This window comes from Petromyzon marinus, unplaced genomic scaffold, assembly GCF_048934315.1.
Source record: "Petromyzon marinus isolate PM22_M1 ecotype Great Lakes invasive population unplaced genomic scaffold, UKy_Petmar_22M1.pri1.0 PM_G_Scaffold_32, whole genome shotgun sequence".
Taxonomy (NCBI): domain Eukaryota; kingdom Metazoa; phylum Chordata; class Hyperoartia; order Petromyzontiformes; family Petromyzontidae; genus Petromyzon; species Petromyzon marinus.
The window spans coordinates 2,046,736-2,074,551 of NW_027422895.1; the positions used below are offsets into that span (position 1 = coordinate 2,046,736).

General features: G+C 53.2%; 1 protein-coding gene across 3 annotated transcripts; it reads right to left on the reverse strand.

The window, feature by feature from the left end:
* Positions 1–250: 250 nt before the first annotated feature.
* LOC116937350 (cadherin-2-like) lies at positions 251–16,345 on the reverse strand. Of its 3 annotated transcripts, none has more exons than XM_076061325.1 (15): positions 15,947–16,345; positions 14,338–14,565; positions 13,557–13,706; positions 12,377–12,521; positions 10,856–11,028; positions 9,769–9,906; positions 9,102–9,287; positions 7,910–8,017; positions 7,357–7,535; positions 6,452–6,594; positions 4,227–4,457; positions 3,044–3,280; positions 1,771–1,901; positions 1,432–1,584; positions 251–580 (listed from the first exon to the last, which is right to left on the reverse strand). In XM_076061325.1, the coding sequence occupies exons 1-15, from the start codon at positions 16,034–16,036 to the stop codon at positions 341–343; spliced, it is 2,532 nt and encodes an 843-aa protein (XP_075917440.1). In that variant the 5' UTR covers positions 16,037–16,345; the 3' UTR covers positions 251–340. The 3 variants fall into 3 exon arrangements, with proteins under 3 accessions (XP_075917440.1, XP_075917439.1, XP_075917441.1); XM_076061324.1 differs by having other exon boundaries at positions 265–580; positions 1,432–1,663; XM_076061326.1 differs by lacking the exon at positions 13,557–13,706 and having other exon boundaries at positions 265–580; positions 1,432–1,663.
* Between the last annotated feature and the right edge of the window lie 11,471 nt (positions 16,346–27,816).

Below are 27,816 nucleotides of genomic sequence, written 5' to 3' on the forward strand. Positions count from 1 at the left end.
TCGGGTTATACCTCCACTCCCCCACCCCCCCCAAAAGAAGAAAAAAAGGAGTAGCCTCCAAACTCAAAATTGCTGCTAGCGGGCAGGCGGGCAGGCGGACAGGCAGGCGCACTGGCTGGTGGATCGGCAGTCCAGCCGGTGCTATGCGGTGGGCAGCCGGTCACGGGGGTATTGTGGTGGGTGGGTGCCGGGGGGGGTAGGCGAGGCTGGCAGGTGTGGGGGGGGTGAGTGGAGGTGCACGGGGGGGGGGGGGAGGAGGAAATGACGACGAGGAGAGAGTGGGGTTGAGAGTAGTAGGTGGTGGTGGTGGGGGGCAGGGTGGTGGTGGTGGTGGGGGGTCTCAGTCGTCACAGCCGCCGCCGTACATGTCGGCGAGCTTACGGAAGCGCGGCCCCCACGAGTTGAGACGCTCGTAGTAGTCGTAGTAGTCGTGGTGGTCGTCGTCGTCGCCGCCCCCCCCCGCGCTCGAAGAGTCGAGCGAGCTGAGCGAGCCGGCCAGGGAGCCGTCCCCCTCGTGGTGGAACACGTGCAGCGAGTCGTAGGGCGGTGTTGTCGTGTCGTCGTCGGCCGTGCGCAGGCCCTGGAAGCCAGAACACCACCACCACCGCCGCCGGAGACAGACGGTGACGTTAACGACGATGACGTCATCGACGTCGACAACCGACGACAACGGTGACGTTTGTGACAGCATCAGCAACGATACAAACGTCGGCACCGATGACGTCATCGACATCCAATGATGACGACGGTGACGTTTGTGACGGCATCAGCAACAATACAAATGGCGGCACCGACGATGACGTCATCGACATCGACAGCCGCCGCCGCCGACGACGGTGACCTGAGTAGCAACGGCAAAAGGTCGCCATGGCATCAACAACATCGGCGATTACGTCGCCAGCAATGACGTCGTCCACCACTAAGACGACATCATCATCATCTACACGCTGTGCGCTGTGTGGTGGTGTAGTGGTGTAGTGGTCAGCGCGCCGCACTACGTACGTGTCTACGTAGAACTTCCACTGCGCCGTACGTAGCCAACTGCGCCAATTGGGGGCGTTACGAAACCCGGCGGCCCGAGTCGGATTCCCGCTCACGAGCAAACACCGGGGTGACGATTATCTGACCCGGTCCTGGGCCTCCCCCCCTAGCTCGACTCCGCCTCAATCGAGTCCCCGGGCGCGGCGTGTCAACATCGCCACTGGGGGGGGAGACAAAGACGGCCAGCGGGCATGGTGCCGGCCACCCACCCTCCTCCGTGCACCGCTCCTCGCCAACGGGACCTTTGTCTCGTGCATCGTTTGACGGGGCGGTGGCGGCGATGGTTCACGTGCGCGGCGCTGGGTTTGGTCGTGCGCGGTTCCATCCCCTACGTGCGTGCGGCGTTTGCCACCTCTCCCACCCACCCACCCACCCCCCCTTACCACCCACCTCGCTGATGAAGTCGCCGATGTCGCTGGGGTGCGGGTAGCGCGGCTCGGCCAGCGACGGCCGCTCGTCCAGGTGGCGCACGCCGGGGCCCTCGCGGCGCGGCGGCGGCAGCTCGCTCGGGAGCCGAACCAGCAGCAGCGCCGGGTCGTAGTCCTGCGGCAGCAGACCGCGCCGTCATCTCGCCGGCGCGTGGGCACGCAGGGCGCTGCCGCCACCGCGAGAGGGTCTCTCGCTGGACAGTCAAACCGCATCCACCGCCACACTGCCGTCTCTCCGCACCACCGCACCACCGCACCACCGCATAAACGCACCGCGCAGATGTGCGAGCACGCCTCTCACCCGGTCCTCCTCTCCCCCGCCCTCGTCGTCGTCGTACGTGAAGACGTCGCCGCCCTCCTCCTCGTCCTCGGGGTCGCAGAGCGGTTTCTCGTCGCGGCGCCTCTTGCGAGCGACGAAGAGCGGCGCCAGGACTGCACGCGGGGGGGGGGGGGGCGACCCGCCCCGGTCAAACCGCGGAAATCCTCCGCGAACGAACGGAGATCTCGCCGCACGAATCCCCGCGCCGCCGGAGGGGGGCCCCGCGTCCGCAGCACCGGGTCCCCCCGAACGATACCGACGGCTATTATATTAAATTTTGATTTAAAGCTTTCGTGACTGCAGTAATTTATATTCTTAGTTTTTTCGGTAAAGTCACGTTGAAGAGAAACAACAAAATAACAAAATATATATAAAACAATAAAAAATTCTCACGACGTTTCGACCATAACTCAAACGGTCATCATCAGGTGTGTCGGTTTGCATACATTTATTTTGAAAACGGCACATTTATTTATTTATTTATATATATAAAAATAACGTTTGCGTCACGCGCAACGATTGGCAGTTTGCCAGGACTAGTCCATCTATTTTTTGAAAAGAGGAGGGGGGAGACGAAATTTGTTTTTATGTATGCTGTCTGAAAGCCACTGTAAGCGTGAACAATCAATCAAGAACTGAAATGATTTATCAAATCTTTCCAATGATTGCTAAGATAGAATCCATCTTCTCGGTTGAAATTGTCTCTGTGCTTGTATATGTGGATAGCCTCATGAACGAATCTCTCATGGAAGCCAGATGGCTTACAAAGAACCTCCGTCTTGGAAAAGTCAATGGCATGTGAGCCTACTGAATTAGAACAATGATCTGCTACGGCCGAGGTGTTGGTCCTACCGTGTTTAAGGTCTGCTTTATGTTCACGAATGCGGTCCGAGATATGGCGTTTGGTTTCTCCAATGTAACTACTACCACAGAGGCAACTTAGTTTGTAGACACCAGGGTATTGTATGTCCGGAATCATTAGCTCTTTCGGTAAAGTGACGTTGAAGGAAAACAATAAAATATATATAAAATACAAATTCTCACGACGTTTCGACCATAACACAAACGGTCGTCATCAGGTGTGTCCGTTTGTGTTATGGTCGAAACGTCGTGAGAATTTTTATTGTTTTATATATATTTTATTATTTTATTGTTTCCCTTCAACATGGTGACTTTACCGAAAGAGCTTAAGAATATGAATCGCTGCAGTCACGAAAGCTTTAAATCAAAAAGATGCCGACGACGTCAAACTCACCGAGAAGCAGCAGCAGCAGCAGCAGCAGGCAGAGGAGGGCGGCCTCGGCGCCGGCGGCATTGAGGCCGCCGGCGGCGTCGCGGCCGACGCAGTCGCCACGCCGGTCGCAGGCGCACACCTTCACCTGGAGCTCCGACACGGCGCTCATCGCGGGGTTGCCCGAGTCCGTGACGAGCAGCGGCACCAAGTAGAGGCCCTCGGGCAGCGCCGTCTTCATGCGCAGCTGCGAGCCGCCGCCTGCGGGGCAGAAGGGGAGGGGAGCGTGGAGCGTGGAGCGGAGAGATGTCGCGCGGTGCGCCGAGGGCGGGGTGGCGGGCGCATCGTGACGCGGGGAGTCGCGCCGGCGACGAGAGTCGACGACGCGGCTCTCGGCCGCGTCCCGGGCCGCCCGCTCGTTCGGAAAGCGCCGGCGAATCCGGAGGGGGTCGGGGGCGGCGACGTTTTCCCGGCTCTCGTCCGACGGGTCGCGAGGTGCGGGTCGACGACAATGGACCGGCGCGTTCGGTTGTTTTGGAGCGGTGGCCTGGGGCGAGGACAAGATTTTGCGCGTTGCGATGCCGCACCCCGCCGCCGCCGTGTTTGATCCATCAACGTGGCGGGATTTGGCGACTCTGCCTTACGGCTCAAGCTGGGGGGGGGAGGGAGAGAGGGGGAATGGGGATCCGTCCGGATCGGAAAAACCCGGAAAATATTTTCGTACCCGGCACACCATGTCCAGTATACCACTGGCTCCTGCTCAGCTGCGTGCCACCCCCACGCTCAGTCGGTTCACGAGAAACAACGAGATACTGGGTGAGATAATTACGAAGTAATCCTTGAGTAGGGCGCTGGGTTTTGCTGCTACGCTGCCCTCTGCTGACAACACAGGCCAAGAGCAAGGTGGGGGCAGAGCGGGACAGGGTAGGGGGCAGTGCAAGCGTAGGAGTCATGGCGAGCGAGTGGGAGCAGAGTGATTGCTGAGTGATGGCAAGCGAGTGAGTGATGGTGAGCGAGTGATTGCTGAGTGATTGTGAGCGAGTGATTGCTGAGTGATTGCTGAGTGATTGTGAGCGAGTGATTGCTGCGTGATTGTGAGCAAGCGAGTGAGTGCGGTTTGCTGTCCGCACAGCCGGACGTGGCAGTGTGGGTGGCGCAGTGCAAGGGCAGCGTGGGGGGGGGGGTGGTGGAGGGGCCCCCCACACACCGTCCACCCGGTGGATGGTCCAGTTGTCGTCGGCGGCGGGGTTCCCGGGCGCCAGCCGGAAGCCGAAGGGAGCGCCGTTGAAGTCCTCGTCGGCGTCCCTGGCGGTGACGTCGACGGCGCCGCCCGGCGCGCCGCACACCGCGGCCTCGTCGGGCCGGGCGACGGGGGCGTTGTCATTGACATCCGACAGCAGCAGCGCCAGTGTCCCCGTGCCGCTCGCCACGGGGTCGCCTGCTCCCACCGGCACGCCGAGACACGAAGAGCGAGATCCCCGCACGCCCCCACCACTCGCCGGCCTTCTACAAACCAGCGAAGGTTCGGCACGGCAGCCTTTGTCTCCCCAGTGAGGATGTTTACACACACACACACACGACACCTCTGTCTCCCCAGTGAGGATGTTTACACACACACACACACCTCTGTCTCCCCAGTGAGAATGTTTACAGACACACACACACACGACACCTCTAGTCTCCCCAGTGAGGATGTTTACACACACACACACACGACACCTCTAGTCTCCCCAGTGAGGATGTTTACACACACACACACGACACCTCTGTCTCCCCAGTGAGGATGTTTACACACACACACACAGCACCTCTGTCTCCCCAGTCAGGATGTTTACACACACACAGCACCTCTGTCTCCCCAGTGAGGATGTTTACACACACACACACACGACACCTCTGTCTCCCCAGTGAGGATGTTTACACACACACAACACCTCTGTCTCCCCAGTGAGGATGTTTACACACACACACACGACACCTCTGTCTCCCCAGTGAGGATGTTTACACACACACACACCTCTGTCTCCCCAGTGAGGATGTTTACACACACACACACGACACCTCTGTCTCCCCAGTGAGGATGTTCACACACACACACGACACCTCTGTCTCCCCAATGAGGATGTTTACCCACACACACACGGCACTGGGTACTCTTGTTTGAGGCCGAGTCAACCAAGGGGAGACCGATTCGGATAATAATCGTCATCAATGTTGGGCGTGAGCGGGAATCGAACTCGGCTTGCCGGGTTTGTAATGCAGCGCGCCGACCCTTCCACCGCCGCTCCAGACGTGGACCGGTTACACAAACATACCACACCAGGGACGCATTGTAAGGCTGAGTCTACCTACAGACGCACCCCACTCACTCATTTTGTGAATTGCACCTTTAAGGAGAAGCCACACACGCCAATCGAAGGTGCGGGAAATGGCGAACGAGCGCGGCGCGACGGTGAGTGAGTGATGGCGAGTGAGTAAGTCAGTGATGGTGAGTGAGTGATCGTGAGTGATGGTGAGTGAGTAAGCCAGTGATGGTGAGTGATGGTGAGTGAGTAAGTTAGTGATGGTGAGTGATGGTGAATGAGTGATGGTGAGTAAGTCAGTGATGGTGAGTGATGGTGAGTAAGTCAGTGATGGTGAGTAAGCCAGTGATGGTGAGTGAGTGATGGTGAGTAAGTCAGTGATGGTAAGTGAGTGATGGTGAGTAAGTCAGTGATGGTGAGTAAGTCAGTGATGGTGAGTAAGTCAGTGATGGTGAGTGAGTGATGGTGAGTGAGTAAGTCAGTGATGTTGAGTGAGTGATGCTGAGTGAGTGATGGCGAGTGAGCAAGTCAGTGATGGTGAGTGATGGTAAGTCAGTGATGGTGTGTGATGGCGAGTGAGTAAGTCAGTGATGGTGAGTGAGTGATGGTGAGTAAGTCAGTGATGGTGAGTGAGTGATGGCGAGTGTGTGATGGCGAGTGAGTAAGTCAGTGATGGTGAGTGAGTGATGGTGAGTGAGTAAGTCAGTGATGGTTGAGTGAGTGAGTGATGGTGAGTAAGCCAGTGATGGTGAGTGAGTAAGTCAGTGATAGTGAGTGAGTGATAGTGAGTGAGTGGTGAGTAAGCCAGTGATAGTGAGTGAGTGATAGTGAGTGGTGAGTAAGCCAGTGATAGTGAGTGAGTGATAGTGAGTGAGTGGTGAGTAAGCCAGTGATAGTGAGTGAGTGATAGTGAGTGAGTGGTAAGCCAGTGATGGTGAGTGAGTGATAGTGAGTAAGCCAGTGATGGTGAGTGAGTAAATCAGTGATGGTGAGTAAGCCAGTGATAGTGAGTGAGTGGTGAGTAAGCGTGGTGTGATGACGAGTGAATAAGCGAGTGAATGTGGTGTAGCTGGGGCGTGTCTGTAAACAGGGGGGGGGGGGGGTGGTGCATTGTGGGGGCAGCCCTCACCGTCATCCGTGGCCAGGAAGGTGGCCGTGTAGGTGTTGCCCTGCACCAGGGCCGCCTCGCGGTCCAGCACCACGGCCGTGGTCACCTTGCCACTCACGGGGTCGATGTCCAGCCAGTCGCCCGGCACCCAAAGCTTCTTGTAGCTGCGCGCGGCCCCATCACACAGACACACGTGCACACAGGTGAGTCACACACACAGGTGAGTCTCACACACAGGTGAGTCTCACACACAGGTGAGTCTCACACACAGGTGAGTCACACAGTTGAGTCTCACACACAGGTGAGTCACACAGGTGAGACTCACACACACGTGAGTCACACAGGTGAGACTCACACACAGGTGAGTCACACACAGGTGAGTCACACACAGGTGAGTCACACACACACAGGTGAGTCACACACACAGGTGAGTCTCACACACAGGTGGGTCACACAGGTGAGTCTCACACACAGGTGAGTCTCACACAGGTGAGTCACACACACAGGTGAGTCACACACAGGTGAGTCTCACACACAGGTAAGTCACACACACAGGTGAGTCTCACACACAGGTGAGATCACACACAGAGGTGAGTCACACACAAAGGTGAGACTCACACAGAGGTGAGGCTCACGCAGAGATGAGTCACACACAGAGATGAGTCACACACAAAGGTGAGTCTCACACAGATGAAGAGGTGAGTCACACACAGAGGTGAGTCTCACACAGAGATGAGTCACACACAGAGGTGAGTCACACACAGAGGTGAGTCTCACACACAGGTGAGTCTCACACACAGGTGAGTCTCACACACAGAGGTGAGTCACACACACAGCTGAACAGAGTTCACACAGGCGATTCACACAGCTTAGTGTCACACAGCCGAACAGAGTGAGTCACACACAGGTGAGGCGCACACACACACGGAGGGCGGGAGGAAGGGTCGGCTGCCGGCTGTCCGGGCACGGCCTGCCCCTGCGCGGTGTCGGGGTCACGGGCCACCACGGTGGTCACGTGGTGGCCCACGGGGAGGCCCTCGGGGAGCTTCACCTCCCGCCGCAGCGGCTCGAACGTCGGCCCCTCGTTCTCGTCTTCCACCGTCACCTACCGGGTGGGCGGCGGGGTGGGGGGGGGGGCTGTTAGCGAGCACCTGTAGAGGTGGGGGGGGGGGCACGGTGTGGGCGGTCGTGCGGGAGGCGGTGCGGCCGTCACCAGCGCTGTGCTTCACAGCGCTGGTGACGGCACAGATGTCCAGGAGACACCTGTGAAAAAAAAGGTCTACTGGACTTGAAATAAGTAAACATCGGGGTGCTTAAGTCATTCGCTCTCATCGGCCGAGAAAAATTGTCGATAACAAATGTGCGCGACTGAAGTTTCGCCGTCTGAGGCGGTATCAGATCTGCCCCCGCGAGCGGCGCAGGAAGCTGTGGGGGGGCGAAACTTGTGGGGGGCCGCGGGGGGCAGCGGGGGGCACTCACGGTGACGGTCGCGATGCTCGCCGGTCCGAACTCGGCGCTCTCGAGCGACGCCTCGTTCTCCACGGCGACGACGAGGTTGTACTTGGACGAGCTCTCAAAGTCCAAGGGCTGCGGCGTACACACACACACACACACCAACCACACACACCACACACACACCAAACACCACACACACACCACACACACGCCAAACACCACACACACACCACACACACACACCAACTACGCACCACACACCAACCACGCACACACACCACACACCACACACACACTCACCACGCACCACACACCAACCACGCACACACACCACACACACACCAAACACCAACCACACACACATACCACGCACACACCCCACACACCACACACACACACCACACACCAACCACGCACAACGTTACCCTCCCACCAATCAAACGCTGAGTCATCACCAACACCGTCACGACCGCTGCACCACAGTCACCGCCGCCGCCATCCCCACGTCGTCACCGCCGTCGCCCACCGGCAACATCGCCACGAACTTCGCCTTGCCACCACCATCACTATCATCAGCATCATCATCGTTATGCGACCATTACCAGCATTGCCATGTCAACCTCATTTCACCATCAGCCACCGCATTCACCATCACTACCCTATCATCGCATCACCACCACCACGCCACCTCTCCCCCCATCACCACCACCCAATCAATAACATCGCGACGCCACTCCCATCACCATTATCACCACATCACCCTCCCCCGCCACCACGACCATTACCATCACCACCCCCATCATCACCACCGCTACTCCATAATCGGCACCTTCACCACAGCCCCATTATCACCACCACCACTACCCCATCACCATCACCGTCTCCTACGTTACACCATCACCACGACCATCAGCATCACCATCACCACCATCACCATCACTACCCCATCATCATCACCATCACCTACATTACGCCATCACCACGACCATCACCACCATCACCATCACTACCCCATCATCATCACCACCACCTACGTTACGCCATCACCACGACCATCAGCATCACCATCATCACCACCACTATCACTACCCAACCACCATCACCGTCTCCGCAGCGGCAGCGCGTGACAGACCCCCCCCCCACCGCCCTCCCCCCACCACCGCCCTCCCCCCACCACCGTGCCCCCCCCCCCACCCCCCACCGTGCCCCCCCCCACCTTGACGACGTAGAGCCTGCCGTCGTTGGTGCGGGGGTCGGTCTCCACGGCGAAGTTCTTGCCGGGGTCCCCGCCGCGGACGACGTAGCGAGTGCGCCACGCCGGCGTGCCGGGCTCGTCCACGTCCGTCGCCGTCAGCGTCGTCACCGTCACGTTCACCGCGTTCTCGCGCGCCGTACCGCTGAACTGCGGCGGAGACGGTGGTGGGGGGGGGACGTCGTCAGATTCATTGTTCCGCCAGTCTCAAAAATAAAAATATTTTACCAGGTGAGGCCCCACAGCACGGAGCTATGCAGCTCTGTTTTTAGAAGCAACCTAGCCATCAAATGGTAGCTCAGCGAAGTGGCTCATCATCACGTGGAAATGTACACAACAGCTTTGAACGCAAGACCACCACGGGGAGAACATTCAAATTACAAATATACACGCGTCAGGGTCAGGATCAAACCCACGACCTTCCGCATACCGCACAAGGAAGTGAACATCTTGCCAACCGGGAAATGTTAGTCGATGGCGAATGTTAATTTAGAGGCAATGTAAGTCTACGGGCCATTTTCGTCTAAGTGCAATGTAAATCTACATGCAATGTTAATCAACGGGCCATGTAAAGTCTAGGCGGGTGATCTGGTGGCGCGGCGTGGTTGTGTGCGGCGGCGGCGGTGCGTACGGTTATGCCCGTAAACTCGGGGGCATTGTCGTTTTTGTCGGTGATGGCGACGATGGCGGTGGCCGTGTTTGCGAGGCCGACGTCCGGGTCGCCCTCCATGTCCAAGGCCTGCACCACCAGCACGTACTGCGGCGTCCTCTACACAGACGGGGCACGCAGACGCACGACTCTTACAGATGAACAACAAAACGACGAGGACAAGCATTCCTCGTGCAGCCTCGACAGACCTTTGTGCTGGGTGGCCAGCATCACGCCCGGCCGCCTTTGTCTCCCTAGTGGGGATGTTTTCACACTGCAGCAGGCTACTCATTTGAGGCCCGAGTCGACCGTCACCGGTGTTGGACCGGTCTCAGGTCCCCGGGTTCGTAGCGCGGCGCGCTAGCAGCGTCACCGTCGCTTCCGAGACACAGGGCACCACACAATACGAGGTACATGGTCAGTAGAAATACATATATTTCATTCTATCTATGCTGGTATGTGCAATCCAAAGGTTGAACACGAAATTTAACGCTCTTCTGAAATTCGTGGTCCGCCAGGAAGTGTCTAACTGTGTTGTTGGCCTGACTGGATGTGCTTCACATAATGTTTTTTCAGGTTTGTTGAATTCTCATCTCTCATCTCTTTGCTGTATTTACCTCCGCGATTTGTTCTTGACACCTGATGAAGATCGCTTGCGTTGTGATCGAAACGTCGCGATTGTTTTTTTGTTCTAATATAATTTTATTGTATTTCTACGTACGTGACTTTACCGAAAAAAACAATGAGTAATTTTATGCAGCCACGAAAGCTTTAATACTTTATTAGGGCACCACACAATATCAAGAAGCCACTGTAGCTGTGCACTTTTAAATCCAGACTGAAAACTCGTTTCTTTAGAGCTGCTTTTCGTGTCGAGCCTTTCGCCCTTCCCTCGCACCTCCGATCAGCGCGGTCGCCTGCGTACGGCGCGCGACTTGACGTTCAACGCAACGTGCATACACGACTGAAAACACGCGAACGTAACACCGTACACATAACCCCGGAGGTTAGCCACCATCCCCCGGACCGACGTCAGCCAATCGGCGGCGGTTGCCGCGGGACGACGCACCTCGCGGTCCAGCCCGGCGGCGATGGTGCTGATGACGCCCGTGGCGTTGTCGATGGTGAACGTGCGCTCCAAGGGCACCTTGGGGGCCTGCGACATGATCTTGTAGCGGATCATGCCGTTGGCCGTTAAGGCGTCGTCCTTGTCGCTCGCCTCGACCCTCATCACCGCCGTGCCTGCCGGGGGTGGGAGGGAGGGCAGGGCAGGGCAGGGGAGGGCAGAGGGGAAAAGCAGGGAGGGAGGCGTGGACGTCGTTACTATCAAAAAACAAAACATTATATTCGTTCGCATCACAACCACCACCATTTTTGTCATTCTCAACATCATCGTCGTTATCAAGAACATCCACGTCCATGTCCACGATCCAACATCCACGATCAAAGATATTATAAATAATGTCATCACAATCATAATGATTTAAACCAGCTTCACCTGTTAATCATAAACATCATTGCCATTGTTACCAACGTCACCACCATGCCTATTGCCACCTCTACCTCATTCACCACCAATATCCCCACTGCCACTACCACCACCATCACAACAACAACAACCGCCATTCGCCACTAAGTGGCGGTGACATCACCACGACGCTTGTGCCAGGCTATGTACACCTTGAGGCCACGTGAAGTGTCGAACGCCCGCTGGGAGGCGGTCACAGGGCAAACCCAGGTGCCACGGGTCGACTGAGACGACTGGCTGATGCACCACCTGTGCCCCCTACTGTGCCAACTTGCTGTGTTTTAGCCACCCGGCACTCCGCTTATTGTGAGTGTCGCTCCTCCGCCCTCCGTTGTTGTTGGAGGGCGGCTGCCTCCAACTGCCCAGTAGCGTCCTTCACGAGCCTCCTCCACAGAGGCCGATCTTGACACTGGCAAGTCCGCTTAGCTCCACATCCTCCTGTACCACATCACTCCATCTCTTCTCTAGCCCGTGACGCGCCTGTTTTATCTCCCTCGATCCGGCCGAACAAAAGCAGTTTCGGCATGCGGTGGCTGGGCATGCGGGCTCCATGACACAGCTATATGCCGGAGGAGCTCACCGATGGGACTTTGTCCAGATCTTTCGAGGATACGTGAACTCCTCACACAATCCAGGCTGCCTGGTTAAACCCAGGATGAATCGTAGGCAGGCCAGCCTAAATGTTTTAAACCGGCGAAGATGTTCCATTCGGGGGGTCTACATTTCGCAAGCGGAGAGAAGGGAGCGAATGACCGTGGCCGAGAAGACCTGAAGCTTCGTGCAGAGCAACAGACCAGGTAGCTTCCACACGGCGTTACGCAACCGATGAAAAGACATTGCCGCTCGACTGATTCAGAGTGAGACCTCTGCTGTCAAACCGGAGCTGGTCATGAGCACACTGCCCCGGTATGGGTAAACTCTCCACTCTCTCCACAACTGCCCCATCACCAATTGAGAGTTGCGGGGGTTGAGTGTCCGATGGTACAAAATACCCAGGCGGGCGCTATCACTATCACACCCCCGTCACCACCGCGCCCGTCTGTGCCCGTCCGCACGCCGCACCTGGTGGGGATCCCTCAGCCACGGAGCCCTGGAAAACGGGCGTGGCGAACTCGGGCCGGTTGTCGTTCATGTCGATGACGTTGATGACGAGCTTCACGGGGTTCTCCACCGGATGCCCCTTCATGTCCACCGCGTGGGCCTTGAGCTGCAGCGGGCACGCCACGCACACGCCACGCACACGCAACGCACACGCAACGCACACGCGCGTTACACGCAACGCACACACGCGTTACACGCAACGCACACGCGCGTTACATGCAACGCACGCAACGTGCGGCACACGCAAGAAAGCGCGTGGGGACTGGTCGTTGTTCTGCGCCCTGGTTCTCATCGCCATTGGAGCTGCCCTGAGCTGCCCCTGGGTCCCAGTCATTGGTGCCGCCCCCGATTGCCCGGCCGTGTAAACGCCGCCACTCTGGAGACAAAAGCGTGGGTGGGGTTGCTGGCCACCCACCCCGTCGTGCACAAATGTTGGCCTTTATGCGGTGCTCGCTAACAGCACTTGCCTCAACCATCTACGACGCGCTATACAAGGGATCCTTTGTCCCTGCGTCTCGTTGTTGTTGCGGTGGTGGTGGTGTGGTTGTAGTCGCCGACGTTTGGATGTTTAGAGTTGGCCAAACATCCCTCTAGAGCGGCGGTTCTCTAAGGGTAGTACCTGGACCACCGACGGTCTGGGACGGTACTCCTGGAGGTCCGCTGGGTTGCGATGCTGATTGCAGGTTGATCCGCAAATGTTTACGCCTTTTGTTTCGGACATTAATAGTTTACTCGTGATATTTAAAATTGAAAAATTAAATTAAGTAAACCACCTCGATTAAAACTACCCGAACCCTGAGATCTCAACCGTTAAAGCTGCGTTAACGTTCTTTTAATGTTCCGGTAATATGAATATAACTTAGTAATATTGGTATTTAGAGAAGTGAATGGTTTGTGTCACCAGGGGCAGGAGGGGGTTGCACCACATAAATGTTTACACTGACCGAGTGGTCCGGGGACCAGGAAATTTGAGAAAACTCCGCAATAGAGGCCTGGACCTTACTACGCGAACACAAACACACACACACGTGGGTGTGCTCGCTAACACACACACACACGTGGGAGTGCTCAATAACACGCACGTGGGTGTGCTCGCTAACACACACACACACACGTGGGTGTGCTCGCGTGGGCGCCTCACCAGATACTCTGCGATTAGCTCACGGTCCAGAGTCTTGGTGACCGAGAGGCGCCCGGTCACGGAGTTTACGACGAACACCCCCGTGGGGTTCTGGTCGGCGCCGGGCCCCACGATGCTGTAGCGGATTTTCCCGCGCGTGTTCGATTTGATCTGCGGGGGCGGACGCGGACGGGGTAGGGGAGGCGGCAGGGGGCGGCGTTACGCTCTGCACGATAGCCACGCTCGTACATCGCGTGAATACGCGGGGCAAGCGCGGTTGGCGAGCGGCAGCAAATATGAAGGCTGGCGTGGCACACGAGGGGGTGCGATACGCGGTTACCAACACACCCGGCCGCCTTTATCCCCCCAGTGTGGAGACGGCTATATACACCGCACCGTGTACTTAGTTGAGACCAAGTTCAGATAAGTGTCACTGGGTGTTAGCCGTATGTGGAAATCAAACTCACGTCTCCAGGTTCAGAGCGCAGTGTGTGTTAACCAATTGGCCACCGCTCCCCCAACATATATACATGTACACACACACACAAACATCACATGCTGATACATGGCATGCTAAATACACCACGAACCCCCAAGACAAATACACCACATGCCACACACACACATTCACCCTCACTCACCAACGCGTGACATTCACACACTGCTCAACAGGGGGTTGAACGTAGGCAGCAGGGCACCCGAGTTGGGGATCGAACCCAGGCCCCCCTTTCTTGCCGGTGGGGGAGGGGTGTGGGGGTAGAGGGGGTGAGGGGGGGGGGGAAGAGGGCAGGGGGACCTTCACCTGCACCAGCCCCTTGGGGAAGGGCCCGCGGTCGTTCTCGGGGACGTTGATCGCCGGGATGAGCCAGCCGCGCTTCTGCCGGCGCCGCCTGCCGCTCCGCAGCCGGCGGAACGCGAGCACGCCGCCCTCTTCCGCCCCCGCGGCGCCGACGCCCGCCTCCTCCTCCTCCTGGCGCTCCTCCTCCTCCTGGCGCTCCGTCTCCCGCTTGGACGTCCCCCCGTGCCTTCCCTGCGAGGCCAAGCGGCGGAGGGGCGGCGGCGGCGACTCCGTTGGGACGACGCTAACGGTGCCGCGCGCGCCCCCCCCCCCCCCCCTCTCTCACGCGCTCCTCGTCGCTCGAAATCCAGCCAGGCCGCCCCCCCCGTCCCCCATTTCGTCACGTGGGGGGGGTGGGGGGGGTAGCACGGTCAACGTCACGAAGTTCACAAGCGACGTTGGTCGCGTTGGGCCACGCGTCGACGACACCGGCCGACCGTTCCCATTTGCCTCGGCCCTTGAACCTGAAGATTGCCGCGCGTGCCAAGTCGCTTACTTCACGTTTCTCCAACAGTGGCGAGATGTTAACTATACTCTTTGGTTCTATTCGGTAAAGTCACGTAGGTAAAAAATAAAATAACAAAAAATCACGTTTCGGCCAGGTCGCGTCCTTTAAGCTGTGGGCTTGCTGTCTTCACTCCAACGCTCTCCTCTGGACAGTCCAGTCCCTTCACCTGATGAAGGCCACTTGTGCTGTGGCCGAAACGTCGTGATTTTTTGTTATTTTATTTTTTACCTACGTGACTTTACCGAATAGAACCAAAGAGTATGGATCCTTGCAGTCACGAAAGCTTCAAATCTAGAGATGTTAACTACCTCGCCTGGTATGCCGGAGGTCGTGGGTTCGATCCCGACGCTGAAGGTGCCTGTGTATTTGGAGTTTGCGTGTTCTCCCCGTGGCCGTGTGGATTTTTCTCCGGTTCTTACAGGTTTTCCCTGCATATTTATAATCAACGTGCGCTTTGGGAGTTGTTTGTGACGCTAAAAATACCCATGTGAATAACCGCCTCATCGGGCTATCGTTTATGGCCAGGGCGCTTCTGAAAGCGAGCTATATAACCCAGTGGGGCTTTATCTGGTGAAATAAAAAAAAAGTTTGAAATGGTTTGATTGTACTCCGACCTCTAATCCGCAATTTCGAGGCGAAATTAATAACGGGCATACCGTTAAGACGCTCATTTCACCCACGGCGATTCAATTTGCTTGGGGGTCCGATGGTGGGGGGTGTTCTTAACGACATAAATTTGGCCGGATCGTTGCGTGGCCTAAACCCGGAAAATAAACTCCGAATAGTAACGCCGGCTGCGAATAAAAACGTACACTTTTTCTTTGGTTGGTGGGGTGGGAGGTTGGTGAGGTGGGGGGGTGGTGGGGTGGGAGGTTGGTGAGGTGGGGGGGTGGTGAGGTGGGGGGTGGTGAGGTTGGTGAGGTGGGAGGTTGGTGGTGAGGTGGGTGGGGTGGGGGGAAGCAGTGTAAGTGGTAGAGGGATGCGAGGGGGGGGGCTGACGAACGAGCTTGAAAAGGGGATGAAGGGGATGAGGAGGACGCGTTTGGGGGTGTGAGGCCCCGTTACCTGAGACTCGCGGCTTTGTTCCTCCGCTCTCACCGCGCCCAGCAGCAGCAGCAGGGGTAGCAGCAGCACCCTGGGGTACAGCCCCCTCATTTCGGGGGTTCCGTCTTCGCGGGCGGGGGGGGGGGGGTCCCTGAATCCCCTCAAGTTCGCCTCAGAGAAGGGAGCTCTCTCCCGTCTCAGCAAGGGGGTAGCTAGGGTGACTGCTGCTGCTGCCGTTTGCGAGGTCCCCGATTCGTGCTGTGGGCGGTGTTGGCGAGGGGGTTGTTCCCTGATCTCGGGAAGGGATCCCCGTGGCTCCGGGGGTCTGGCTGCTGTCGGGGTCCCGGGCTCGCTGGGGGCCTCTCGGCGACTACGCACGCGGGAAAATGGCGCTGAGCGCTGGCGCGTGGGTGACGGAGAGGTGGGGGGTGGGGCAGCAGCTGGCGTGACGTCACTTCCCATGTGACAAATGGCACCGCCCATTACCTGCGGGGGAGGGGGGGGGATGAAGGGCGGTGGTGGGGGTGGGGCAGCGCCTAGCGTGACGTCACTTCTCGTGTGACGAATGGCACCGCCCATTGCCTGCGGGGGAGGGGGGATAAAGGGCGGTGGTGGAGGTGGGGCTGCACCTGGCGTGACGTCACTTCCCATGTGACGAACGGCACCGCCCATTACCTGCGGGGGAGGGGGGATAAAGGGCGGTGGTGGGGGCGTGTGTGTGAGTGTGTGTGTGCGGTTTCAAAAAAGGGCGGTCCTGCACAGATGCCATATTTTCTGTCCGTCTGCTACAGCAGAGGTGTAGAGAATTCCAACAAGACCTACATCTCTGCTTTATTGACCTGGTCAAGGCCTATGATACCATCAGTAGGCCTGGGCTCTGGGTCGTTCTTCGTGCTTTTGGAGTACCTGACCCTCTGCTCACGATCATTAAGGACCTTCATGATGGTGAGCGGGCCCGGGTAGAACTACGTGGCCGGGAGTCAGAGCCATTCCCTGTACACCTTGGGGTGCGACAGGGATGTCCTCTGGCTCCCACATTATTTAACATCTATTTTGACCACGTAGTTCATGAAGCCTTCAATAGCTGTACCGGGGGAATCTCCATATGGTACAGATATAATGGGAGGCTGATCAATGCCCGGGTGCGGTCAAGGGATGGCTCCCTATTGCTCAACCACGTTATGTATGCTGATGATTTGGTAATAGCTGCTCAGTCAGAGGAGGAGTTGGAGACGCTGCTGCTGAGACTGGAGCGTGCCACTAAGGTGGGGCCGTACCATCAGCCCCACCAAAACTAAGCACCTGCCTGGGTATTTTGTACCATCGGACACTCCACCCCCACAACTCCCAATCGGTGATGGGGCAGTTGTGGAGAGAGTGGAGAGTTTCCCATACCTGGGAAGTGTGCTTATGACTGGCTCCAGTTTAACAGCAGAGGTCTCACTCCGAATCAGTCGAGCGGCAATATCTTTTCATCGGTTGCGTAATGCTGTGTGGAAGCTACCTGGTCTGTCGCTCCGCACTAAGCTTCAGGTCTTCTCGGCCACGGTCATTCCCTCCCTTCTCTACGCTTGCGAAACGTGGACCCCCCCTAATGGAATATCTTCGCCGGTTAGAAACATTTAGGCTGGCCTGCCTACGATCCATCCTGGGTTTAACCAGACTGGATTGTGTGAGGAGCTCACAAATCCTTGAAAGATCTGGGCAAGGTCCCATCGGTGAGCTCCTCCGGCGGGCAAGGCTGCGATGGCTGGGTCATGTAGCCCACATGCCCAGCCAACGCATGCCGAAACAGCTTTTGTTCGGCCGGATTGAGGGGGCTAAGCGGGCGCGGCACGGGCTAGAGAAGAGATGGAGTGATGTGGTACAGGAGGACGTGGAGCTGAGTGGACTTGCCGATGACTGGTACCACCGGTGTCAAGATCGACCTCTGTGGAGGAGGCTCGTGAAGGATGCTACTGGGCAGTTGGAGGTAGTCGCCCTCCAACAACAACGGAGGGCGGAGGAGCAACGCTCACAACAACGAGCGGAGCGCCGGGTGGCTAAAGCACAGCAGGTTGGCACAAAGAGAGAGACACAGACAGAGAGACGCAGACAGACACCGTCAGAAAGACACGGAGACAAAGACACGGTCAGAGAGACACGGCGAGAGAGATGAGACAAAGACACAGCCAGCATCGTCATTAGCATGGGTGGGTGAGTAGGTGGGTGAGTGAGTGGATGAGTGAGTAGGTGGGTGGTCGGTGAGTGAGTAGCTGTTGGGTGAGTTGCTGTGTGAGTAGGTGAGTGAGTAGGTGAGTGAGTGGCTGAGTGGGTGACTGAGTAGGTGATTGAGTGGCTGAGTGAGTAGGAGACTGAGTGGGAGAGTGAATGTGAGAGAGTAGATGAATGAGTGGCTGAGTGAGTGGCTGGGTGAGTGGGTGACTGAGCGAGTGGTTGAGTGAGCGAGCGAGTGGGTGAGTGAGCGAGCGAGCAAGTAGGTGAGTGAATGGCTGAGTGAGTGGCTGAGTGAGCGATTGGGTGAGCGATTGGGTGAGCGAGTGGGTGAGTGAATGAGTGGCTGAGTTGGTAAATGAGTATGTGAGTGGGTGGGTGAGTATATGGGTTAGTTGGTGAGTGAGTAGGTGATTGAGTGGGTGAGTAGATGAGTGGGTGTAGGTGAGTGAGTGGGCGAGTGAGTAGGTGGGTGGTCGGTGAGTGAGTAGGTGGCTGAGTAGGTGGGTGAGTAGTGGGTGATTAGGTGACTAGGTGGGTGAGTAGGTGAGTGAGTAGGTGAGTTGGTGAGTATGTGAGTTGGTATGTGAGTTGGATGTGTCAGTAGGTGAGCGTCTCGCGCACCTGATGGTAATGACGGCCTCGCTGCTGTCAGCGTTGGAGGTCCACAGGGCAATGCGGTCTCCCTTGTGTTCTCTGGTGTGTTACAAAATTATATGACTCTGAAAAGGCCTTCCTGCACAGAGTGCACTTGAAGGGTTTCTCTCCTGTGTCCTCTGGTGTTTTTGAAGATGTGGTGACTGTGCAAACTCTGTGTGTACACTGTGTCCACTCTGTGTGTGTACACTGTGTATACACTGTGTGTATACACTGTGTGTGTGTGCACTGTGTTTGTGTGTATACACTGTGTGTGTGTACACTGTGTATACACTGTGTGTATACTGTGTGTGTGTGTGTAAACTGTTTGTATATACTGTGTGTGTACACTGTGTGTCCACTCTGTGTGTGTACACTGTGCATACACTGTGTATACAGTGTGTGTGTGTACACTGTGTGTGTACACTGTTTGTATACACTGTGTGTGTACACTGTGTGTGTACACTGTATACACTTTGTGTGTGTACACTGTGTGTCCACTCTGTGTGTATACTGTGTGTGTGTACACTGTGTCCACTCTGTGTGTGTACACTGTATGTGTACACTGTGTGTACAGTTTGTATACACTGTGTGTGTGTACACTGTGTGTCCACTCTGTGTGTGTACACTGTGCATACAGTGTATACAGTGTGTGTGTGTACACTGTGTGTACACTGTTTGTGTATACTGTGTGTGTACACAATGTGTGTGTGTGTACACTGTGTGTGTGTAGTAGGGGGCACAGGTGGTGCATTGGCCAGTCATCTCAGTCAGTCGACCCATGGCATCTTTTCATCAATTTATTTTAAATTATTAAAATGTGAATTTATTATTTTTATCTTTTATTTTTTGTTTTCTATCTACGTGACTTTACCGAAAGAACCAGGAATATGGTAGCGCATTCTCTATTTGTTGCAGAGGTTCAAGGTTCAAATCCGACAGGCATATCTGGCTACCCCAGTAACATTCACCACAACATGCGCAGTCTGCTTAACAGCGGATGTCAAACAAACCACTGTGTCACTCACAACGCACATTGCATGTTGGTGTCACGGTCAAAATTGTGGCAATTCCAGTAACACTATCCAGAAACTCCACAAGGGAGATGACGCGTCAATGATCGCCCCCTACCGACAGACTCATGTCCACGTGCAGGCCGGTGCAGGGCCACCTTGTGCCACACAGGGGCAGCTGCCACTAGGGGGCGCCCTTCCATTGTTTGAGATGAGGTTCGATACGAAACACCGAGTTGCTGAGGCAATAAGGCAAGCGACTTATGATACCAGCCGCTCCTGGGCAGGTTCGGTTACGTACGGTGCGAAATAAGTTCCAGATACACACACAGAGACTGACACAGATACACACACAGAGACTCACACAGATACACACACAGATACACACACAGATACACACACAGAGACTCACACAGATACACACACAGAGACTCACAGATACACACAGAGATTCACACAGATACACACACAGAGACTCACACAGATACACAGAGACTCACACAGATACACTCACACAGATACACACACACAGATACACACACACAGAGACTCACACATACACATACAGAGACTCACACAGACACACACACAGAGACTCACACAGATACACACACAGAGACTCACACAGATACACACACAGATACACACACAGATACACACACAGAGACTCACACAGATACACACACAGAGACTCACAGATACACACAGAGACTCACACAGATACACACACAGAGATTCACACAGATACACACACAGAGACTCACAGACTCACACGGAGACCCATAGATTATCACGGTTGGCTAGGTATGGTGCGAAAGTTACAGATAAACAAGTTTGAGTCGCGGGCCGTGGAAGTTGACCGGGCGCGTGTTGCTACTGACAGTCGTTGAATACGGTTGGATAGACGCTGCTAGAGAGACACAGACAAGACAGGCGGACAGACACAGACAAGAGGAACACAGAGACGACAGAGAGACACAGGCAGAGAGAAACACAGAGGCAAACAGATGACACAGACGGACAGGGACAGAGAGATGTTGAATCAAACACACTGAACTCGCTCCATTGAAAGAGATTCCTCGATCTTCGCAATGCCCGGAAGTCATTCTTATTATTGATTTAATTGCGTGTGGTGTGTACATGCAGGCAATGTGGGGTATCGATGTACACAGATATGAACAAGATCAGCAGACAAGACGTCTTTAATTTAATCGGTCTCTCCACGAAACAAAGGAATGTTTAACTCGAAATATAAATCCCACGGCCTTCGTGCGAGTCCATAATTACTGCATTGCTTCAGTGCAAGCCAACTGTGGACCGGTTTTGGTGGGCAATGTCTCAACAGCAGTGGGGCTTGCTTCAAGCCATGGTTGTGAACATCCAGACGTTAATCAGCAAGGAGCATTTCTAGTCTGAGTTCGACAAAATCTACGTCAACACGTAAGACAAAATTATAATTCGTGTTGTAGAGAATGTATTTCCTCTACGTGTAACTTTAAGGTGGTATGTCTTGTAACTGATGAATGATCCGAGTGTGCTTCCTATGTCAAAGACAATGAGTTGCTCCAGATGCTTCCTGAAACACAAAAATACAGTTTGACCTGTATCACAAGAACAACGGGTCCCACCTGAGTTCTCTGTACAGGTTACTTCCAAAACACACACACACTTTGTCCTAACATCACTTATTCAATGTTTGACCCTTATAAAATATAAAGTGATGCATGAACACACAAAATAAGACAAGTGTTCATTCTGAATTATTGACAGGCATTTTAACAAAATTTAATTACTGCAGTGAAATATACTGCATCAGATAACATCTGATTAAGAAGCTATTTGAAAAAAAAAAATGCACCGTCTGCTTAACAGTGGATGTAAAACATACTATTGTAGTGTCATTCAAAACGAGTAGGCCATTGCATGCTGGCGAATTCTAAACATTAGCGACAAATTACAAAACTGAGATGAAACATCAATCATCGCCCCCTACTGACAGCCTCTTGTTCACATACTCTTTGGTTCTTTCAGTAAAGTCACGTAGGTAGAACAAATAATAATAGATCACGACGTTTTGATCGTAACACAATCAGTCGTCCTCAGGCGGAAAAAAATAATAAATGCAGGCCGGTGCAGGGCCACCACCTTGTGCCACACAGGGGCAGCTGCAACTTGGGGATGCTCTTCGAGTGTTTCAGACGAGGTACGACACAAAACTCCGAGTTGCTGAGGCGATTAAGCAAGCACCATGTAAAAGCAATTATTATAACATAGTGAATGCTTGGGGGCTTCTTGGCTCTCGCTCCTGGTCAAGAGATCTCCCCAACCCACAGGTCCACAAAGACTGGCCGCTCGCTCTTGCTCTGCAGGTTGAACCTGTCTCAAGCTTACACATCTACCGGGTCTCCACTTAACTTTGTATTGTCTAGGAGCAAGTCCACCCACACCCCCACAAACTGCTGGGAGTTGCTTCGCTCTGCCTCACAGTCAGAATTCTCCTCCTGATTCACATTGCCTCCATCGATGTGAAGGTCCCATTTTGGAGCTGAATCATCTTCACATTTTACCTTCACTTCTTCGCTCTTCACCATCACCTCTTCACATTTCACCATCACCTCTTCATATTTCACCTTTATACCTTTAAAAGTGTCCAAGCTGGGATTTTCCTCCGGTTCTTGTTTCATGAGGGATTGGCTCATTGCGGCACTTTCACTTTCACAAGCTGATTTCAGACTGCACTCCTAGTGGATCTTCTGATGCTTGTGCCTTCTCTGGTGTACTTGAAGATGTAGTTTCTGTGCAAACGCCTTCCAGCAGAGTGCACCTGAAGGGTTTCTCTCTTGTGTGTGTTCTCTGGTGTTTTTTTAAGAACAGATGATTGTGAAAATGCCTTTCCACACACACTGCACTTGAAGGGTTTCTCTCCCGTGTATGTTCTCTGGTGTCTTTGACGATTTGATGAATCTGCAAACGGCTTCCCGCACAGAGTGCACCGGAAGGGTTTCTCTCCCGTGTGTTCTCTCGTGTCTTTGAAGATGTGACACATGTACAAACGCCATACTGCACAGAATGCACCTGAAGGGTTTCTCTCCTGTGTGTGTTCTCTGGTGTACTTTAAGATGTGATGACTGTGCAAACGTCATCCCACACACTGCACTTGAAGGGTTTCTCTCCCGTGTGAGTTCTCTGGTGTACTTTAAGATGTGGCAACTGTGCAAACATCATCCCGCACAGAGTGCTCAGGAAGGGTTTCTCTCCCGTGTGTGTTCTCTCGTGTCTTTGAAGATGTGACACATGTACAAACGCCATACTGCACAAAATGCACCTGAAGGGTTTCTCTCCTGTGTGTGTTCTCTGGTGTACTTTAAGATGTGATGACTGTGCAAACGCCATCCCACACACACTGCACTTGAAGGGTTTCTCTCCTGTGTGTGTTCTCTGGTGGGTCTGAACAACTGATGAATGTGCAAACGCCTTCCCGCACAAGGTGCACCTGAAGGGTTTCACTCCCGTGTGTGTTCTCTGGTGGGTCTGAAGATCAGATGGCCGTGCAAATGCCTTCCCACACACAGTGCACTTGAAGGGTTTCTCTCCCGTGTGTGTTCGCTGGTGTCTTTTAAGAGCAGATGACTGTGAAAATGCCTTCCCACACACACTGCACTTGAAGGGTTTCTCTCCCGTGTGTGTTCTCTGGTGGGTCTCAAGAACTGATGGCCATGCAAATGCCTTGTCACACACAGTGCACTTGAAGGGTTTCTCTCCTGTGTGAGTTCTCTGGTGCTGTGTCAAATTTCCAGTCCGATCCGTGCTGTATGCACGCTGGTCGCATTGTTGACTTGTCGTACCGAGCTGCTGTGCTGACTGCTTTTGCTCCATCAGACCAGCGTCAGCTGCAGACAGAAAATAAGGATATACACACCATCTACACGTCAGTATCGAGGCACAGAGGAATGCATATATACAGTCACATGTGACTTACACGTCTATACTTATTCATATATTCATGATGCAGTGAAAAAGTGTCCCAAATTCCTCACACGGGCTGTCATGGCACACAATGAGAGGGCAAATGGTTATAAACATGCCTGGAAGTACTCGTATCTTCAAAATGAATGTTCACCAAAAACTCTAAGTACACAATTTCGGCAAAGGGTGTTGAAAACAAAACTATTTGTGTTATGCAGAAATGCATAAATTAACGTTCAATCGCAACTTAGAGGTGTGAATCCAGGCTCAGATGTCCTTGAATGCTGGGATGAACATATCCGACTTCAGCTGCATGTGTGTGCTGTGTTCACCTCCTGTTTCCATTCTTACAAAGAGTTCCAGAAGAAAACAAAAATAAACTATTGTTTTGATATAACTTCCGTGTTCAACAGAGTTAATAGATCTTCTTAGGTTCTTTTGGTAAAGTCACGTAGAATGAGAATAAAATAATAAAATAAAACAATTAAATTCTCACGACGTTTTGGCCACAACACAAGTGGCCTTCTTCAGGTGAAAGGTACAGACCTGTCGGGACGACAGAGCTACAATGAACACTGCTAAGATTCGCAGCGTCTTTTAAGCTGGTTGAGAGAAGTGAGGCACCTTGACAAACGGGTTTACATATCAAACAGGATAATTTAGCATAGACTTTACTGCAAACACAAACTTGACACTGTCACACACTGGCACGGGTCAAGAGGCGGTGGCATGTCCAGAATCATGCCTGGCCACCTTCATCTGCTCAGCATTAATGCTTCCTCACTCCACCAAGTAATTGAGGATCAACAAACATAGCCGAGGCTAACTGGAGTTTGCGTGTCTCTCTCCGTGGTGAGATATTAACTACCTCACCTGGTATACAGGAAGTCATGGGTTCGATCCCGACCCAGACGCCTGCTGTATATTTGGAGTTTGCGAGTCTCTCCGTTTATCGTCTGTGACCGATAGACATTGATACACGTACTTGATGAGACCTCCTCTGCCAGTAACAAGATATAGAAATAGGTTTTACCCTTTTAACTAGCACAAAAACTGACACCTTTATTCAAGGCATCATGTTTGCAATAACCACAACACAAGCAGTCAAAATGCAAACAAAAGGGTAAAACCTATTTCTATATCTTGTTACTGGCAAAGGAGGTCTCATAATGTAAATGCTCACCCCGAGCCCTCAATACTCTGATAGTGCGCTGTTTTTGAGTTGTACGCCTTTTGGCGTCTTCTGGTCCAACACCAGTGGAGACTAAGGGCTCTAAGAAAAGCCGTCTCGGGCGTGGACCAATCAACTTCAAGGACAGTGCCAATATTATTATCAGAGTTGTCTTTTTGTTTGCATTTTGACTACTTGTGTTGTGGTTATTGCAAACATGACGCCTTGAATAAAGGTGTCAGTTTTTGTGCCAGTTAAAAGGGTAAAACCTATTTCTATTGACACGTATTCTTGGTTCTTTTGGTAAAGTTATGTAGATAGGAAATAACAATAACAGATAATACAATCAAATTTAAAAGACCACTTGTGTTGCAATCAAAACGTGGGTTTTTTTTGCTTTATTTACTATTTTTTATTGTTATTTTTATTTTATTTTCTATCTACGTAACTTTACCGAAAGAACCAAGAATATTAATTCCTGCAGTCACCAAACTTTTAAGTCAAAACATTCACACACGTTGACAAAGCCTCACCTTGTGTTGTTGTGGGCAGGTCGCTTCTGATAACAAGAGCGGTATAGCAGCTCAAGCGGGCTTGGCCTGCTAACAAAAGAACGAAAATAAAAACTGCGTGAATATTTACAATAAAACAAAGTTACAAAGTGGCGAGCCGGGTGAAGACAAATTAAACTTAAGCGAGATAATTAAAGCGAACGCAATCAGGCGAGGGCAGGAGGCAAGGCCCCGCGTGGCTAGGCCCCGCGTTTTAAAGTTCCAACCTGGACATCGATTCCCATGCTCGCTGCTACTCAACTGACATCCCTACGAGAGAGAGCGAGGCTCTACCTTGGTAAACAACAACAACCACCACCACTATCACCACAATGACCACCACAACCACCACCACAACCACAACGATTTCAGTGCAAGCGAGCACACGGCAGCTTCCTGTTGCCTCGCGACAGAAGGAAGTAGTATGACGTCACTTCTCTTCTACGTGGTGGTGACTTTACCGACAGAACCAAGAATATAAGTGTGCTTTCTCTCTCTCTGCGTGTCCTCGTGTTATTATTATTTCCTGCAGTCACCAAAGTTCCAAATCTCTCATTGACACAAGGCCGTAATTAAAATATATAATAATTATAATATGTTATAATAATTATAATATATATTGGTGGGGGACATATCCCCCCCCCAATAATCAAACATGCTCAAAATGTCCCCCCCCCCCAATATATTGCTATAAAAATATTTTGTTAAGTAATAATTGCTATGCTATGTTAATAAAAACAACAATTTCGCTAAACCTTGGCCACAAAATCCGAACTTGTCTTCATATAACAATGCGTAGATTTCTGTTTATATGATTGTGTTGTACTTTATGAATCCCTAATCTCTGCCATTACATACTATGAAACAAGAAAAGTTAAAAAATAAACAACAGAGCAATGTAATACAATACAATATTATACATTATTGTATCAAATAAAACAAAAATTCCATCCCATGTGTTAGTGAAATTTTTCAATATTTTAGGAAATGTCAGGAAATTAGTTTTCAAATTTAGATTTTATTTCTGGGGGGGGGACCCCAGACCTCCTGGTAGATTTGGTCCCCCCCAATGTTGACTCCATGGCTACGGCCTTGCATTGACTCGCGGATTTCTCTACACCCCCTCCTCTCTCTCTCTGCCCCCCTCGCTCTCTATTTAAGGCCTCGACACAGAGGCGTTGTTTCTCTGTGCGTACAGTGAGGGAAAAAAGTATTTGATCCCCTGCTGATTTTGTACGTTTGCCCACTGACAAGGAAATGATCAGTCTATAATTTTAATGGTAGGTTTATTTGAACAGTGAGAGACAGAATTATAAATTGATTCGCATTTTTATGAGGGAAATAAGTATTTGACCCCCTCTCAATCGGAAAGATTTCTGGCTCCCAGGTGTCTTTTATACAGGTAACGAGCTGAGATTAGGAGCACACTCTTAAAGGGAGTGCCCCTTATCTCAGCTCGTTACCTGTGTAGAGGTGTTAACTACGCGCTGTTGCGTAACCTGCGTTGCAACCAGGGCAGTGCAGCATTACCCCTGGGTACAACGGTTGGGGTCAGTCAAGGTGAAACGGATCGTGGCCAGGGTTTGGTGCGAACCAATCAGACGGTTCCACGTGGGAATGTATGATTGGTTCTACCTGGCCACGAAGGGGTATAAGACGGGTGACCCAACGGACCTCGGGGAGTTCTCTCCCTGCACGAAGATAGAAGACTGGGCTGAAGCCTAGCTAGGACCCTGGACCAGCCTTTCAGCCCTTCTAAGGGCTAAGGCTCGGCATACCCAGTGGTCAGGACCCACCGGGCCAGCGGTGGGTCAGATAGACTCCCCTAGGTCCTAGCCGGAGGACTAGGATAGCGGTAGACGTGTGAGTCCCGCCAAGTCCGGAGGTTGTACCTCCTTAGGTATCAAGGAGGTTAGCGGTAGACGTGAGAGTCCCGCCAGGTCCGGAGGCTGTACCTCCCTAGGGTATCGAGTGAGGGGACCGAATATCCCTCTGTGTGTGTTGAGCGTTGTATAAGGAAATAATACAATAAACAGAGTGTGCCTCCTAAAGAAGTCTGCTCGTCCTTACAACACTACACCTGTATAAAAGACACCTGTCCACAGAAGCAATCAATCAATCAGATCCCAAACTCTCCACCATGGCCAAGACTAAAGAGCTCTCCAAGGATGTCAGGGACAAATATTGTAGACCTACACAAGGCTGGAATGGGCTACAAGACCATTGCCAAGCAGCTTGGTGAGAAGGTGACAACAGTTGGTGCGAATGGAAGAAACGCAAAAAAACTGTCAATCTCCCTCGGCCTGGGGCTCCATGCAAGATCTCACCTCGTGGAGTTGC

Excerpts from the sequence above, each read along its gene's own strand:
- LOC116937350 (XM_076061324.1), bottom strand. The coding sequence starts at position 16,036 with ATGAGGGGGCTGTACCCCAGGGTGCTGCTGCTACCCCTGCTGCTGCTG. Across the intron at positions 14,566-15,946 it reads AACAAAGCCGCGAGTCTCAG|GGAAGGCACGGGGGGACGTC; the intron begins GTAACGGGGCCT and ends TTGGCCTCGCAG. Across the intron at positions 7,536-7,909 it reads CGAGCATCGCGACCGTCACC|GTGACGGTGGAAGACGAGAA; the intron begins GTGAGTGCCCCC and ends CCCACCCGGTAG.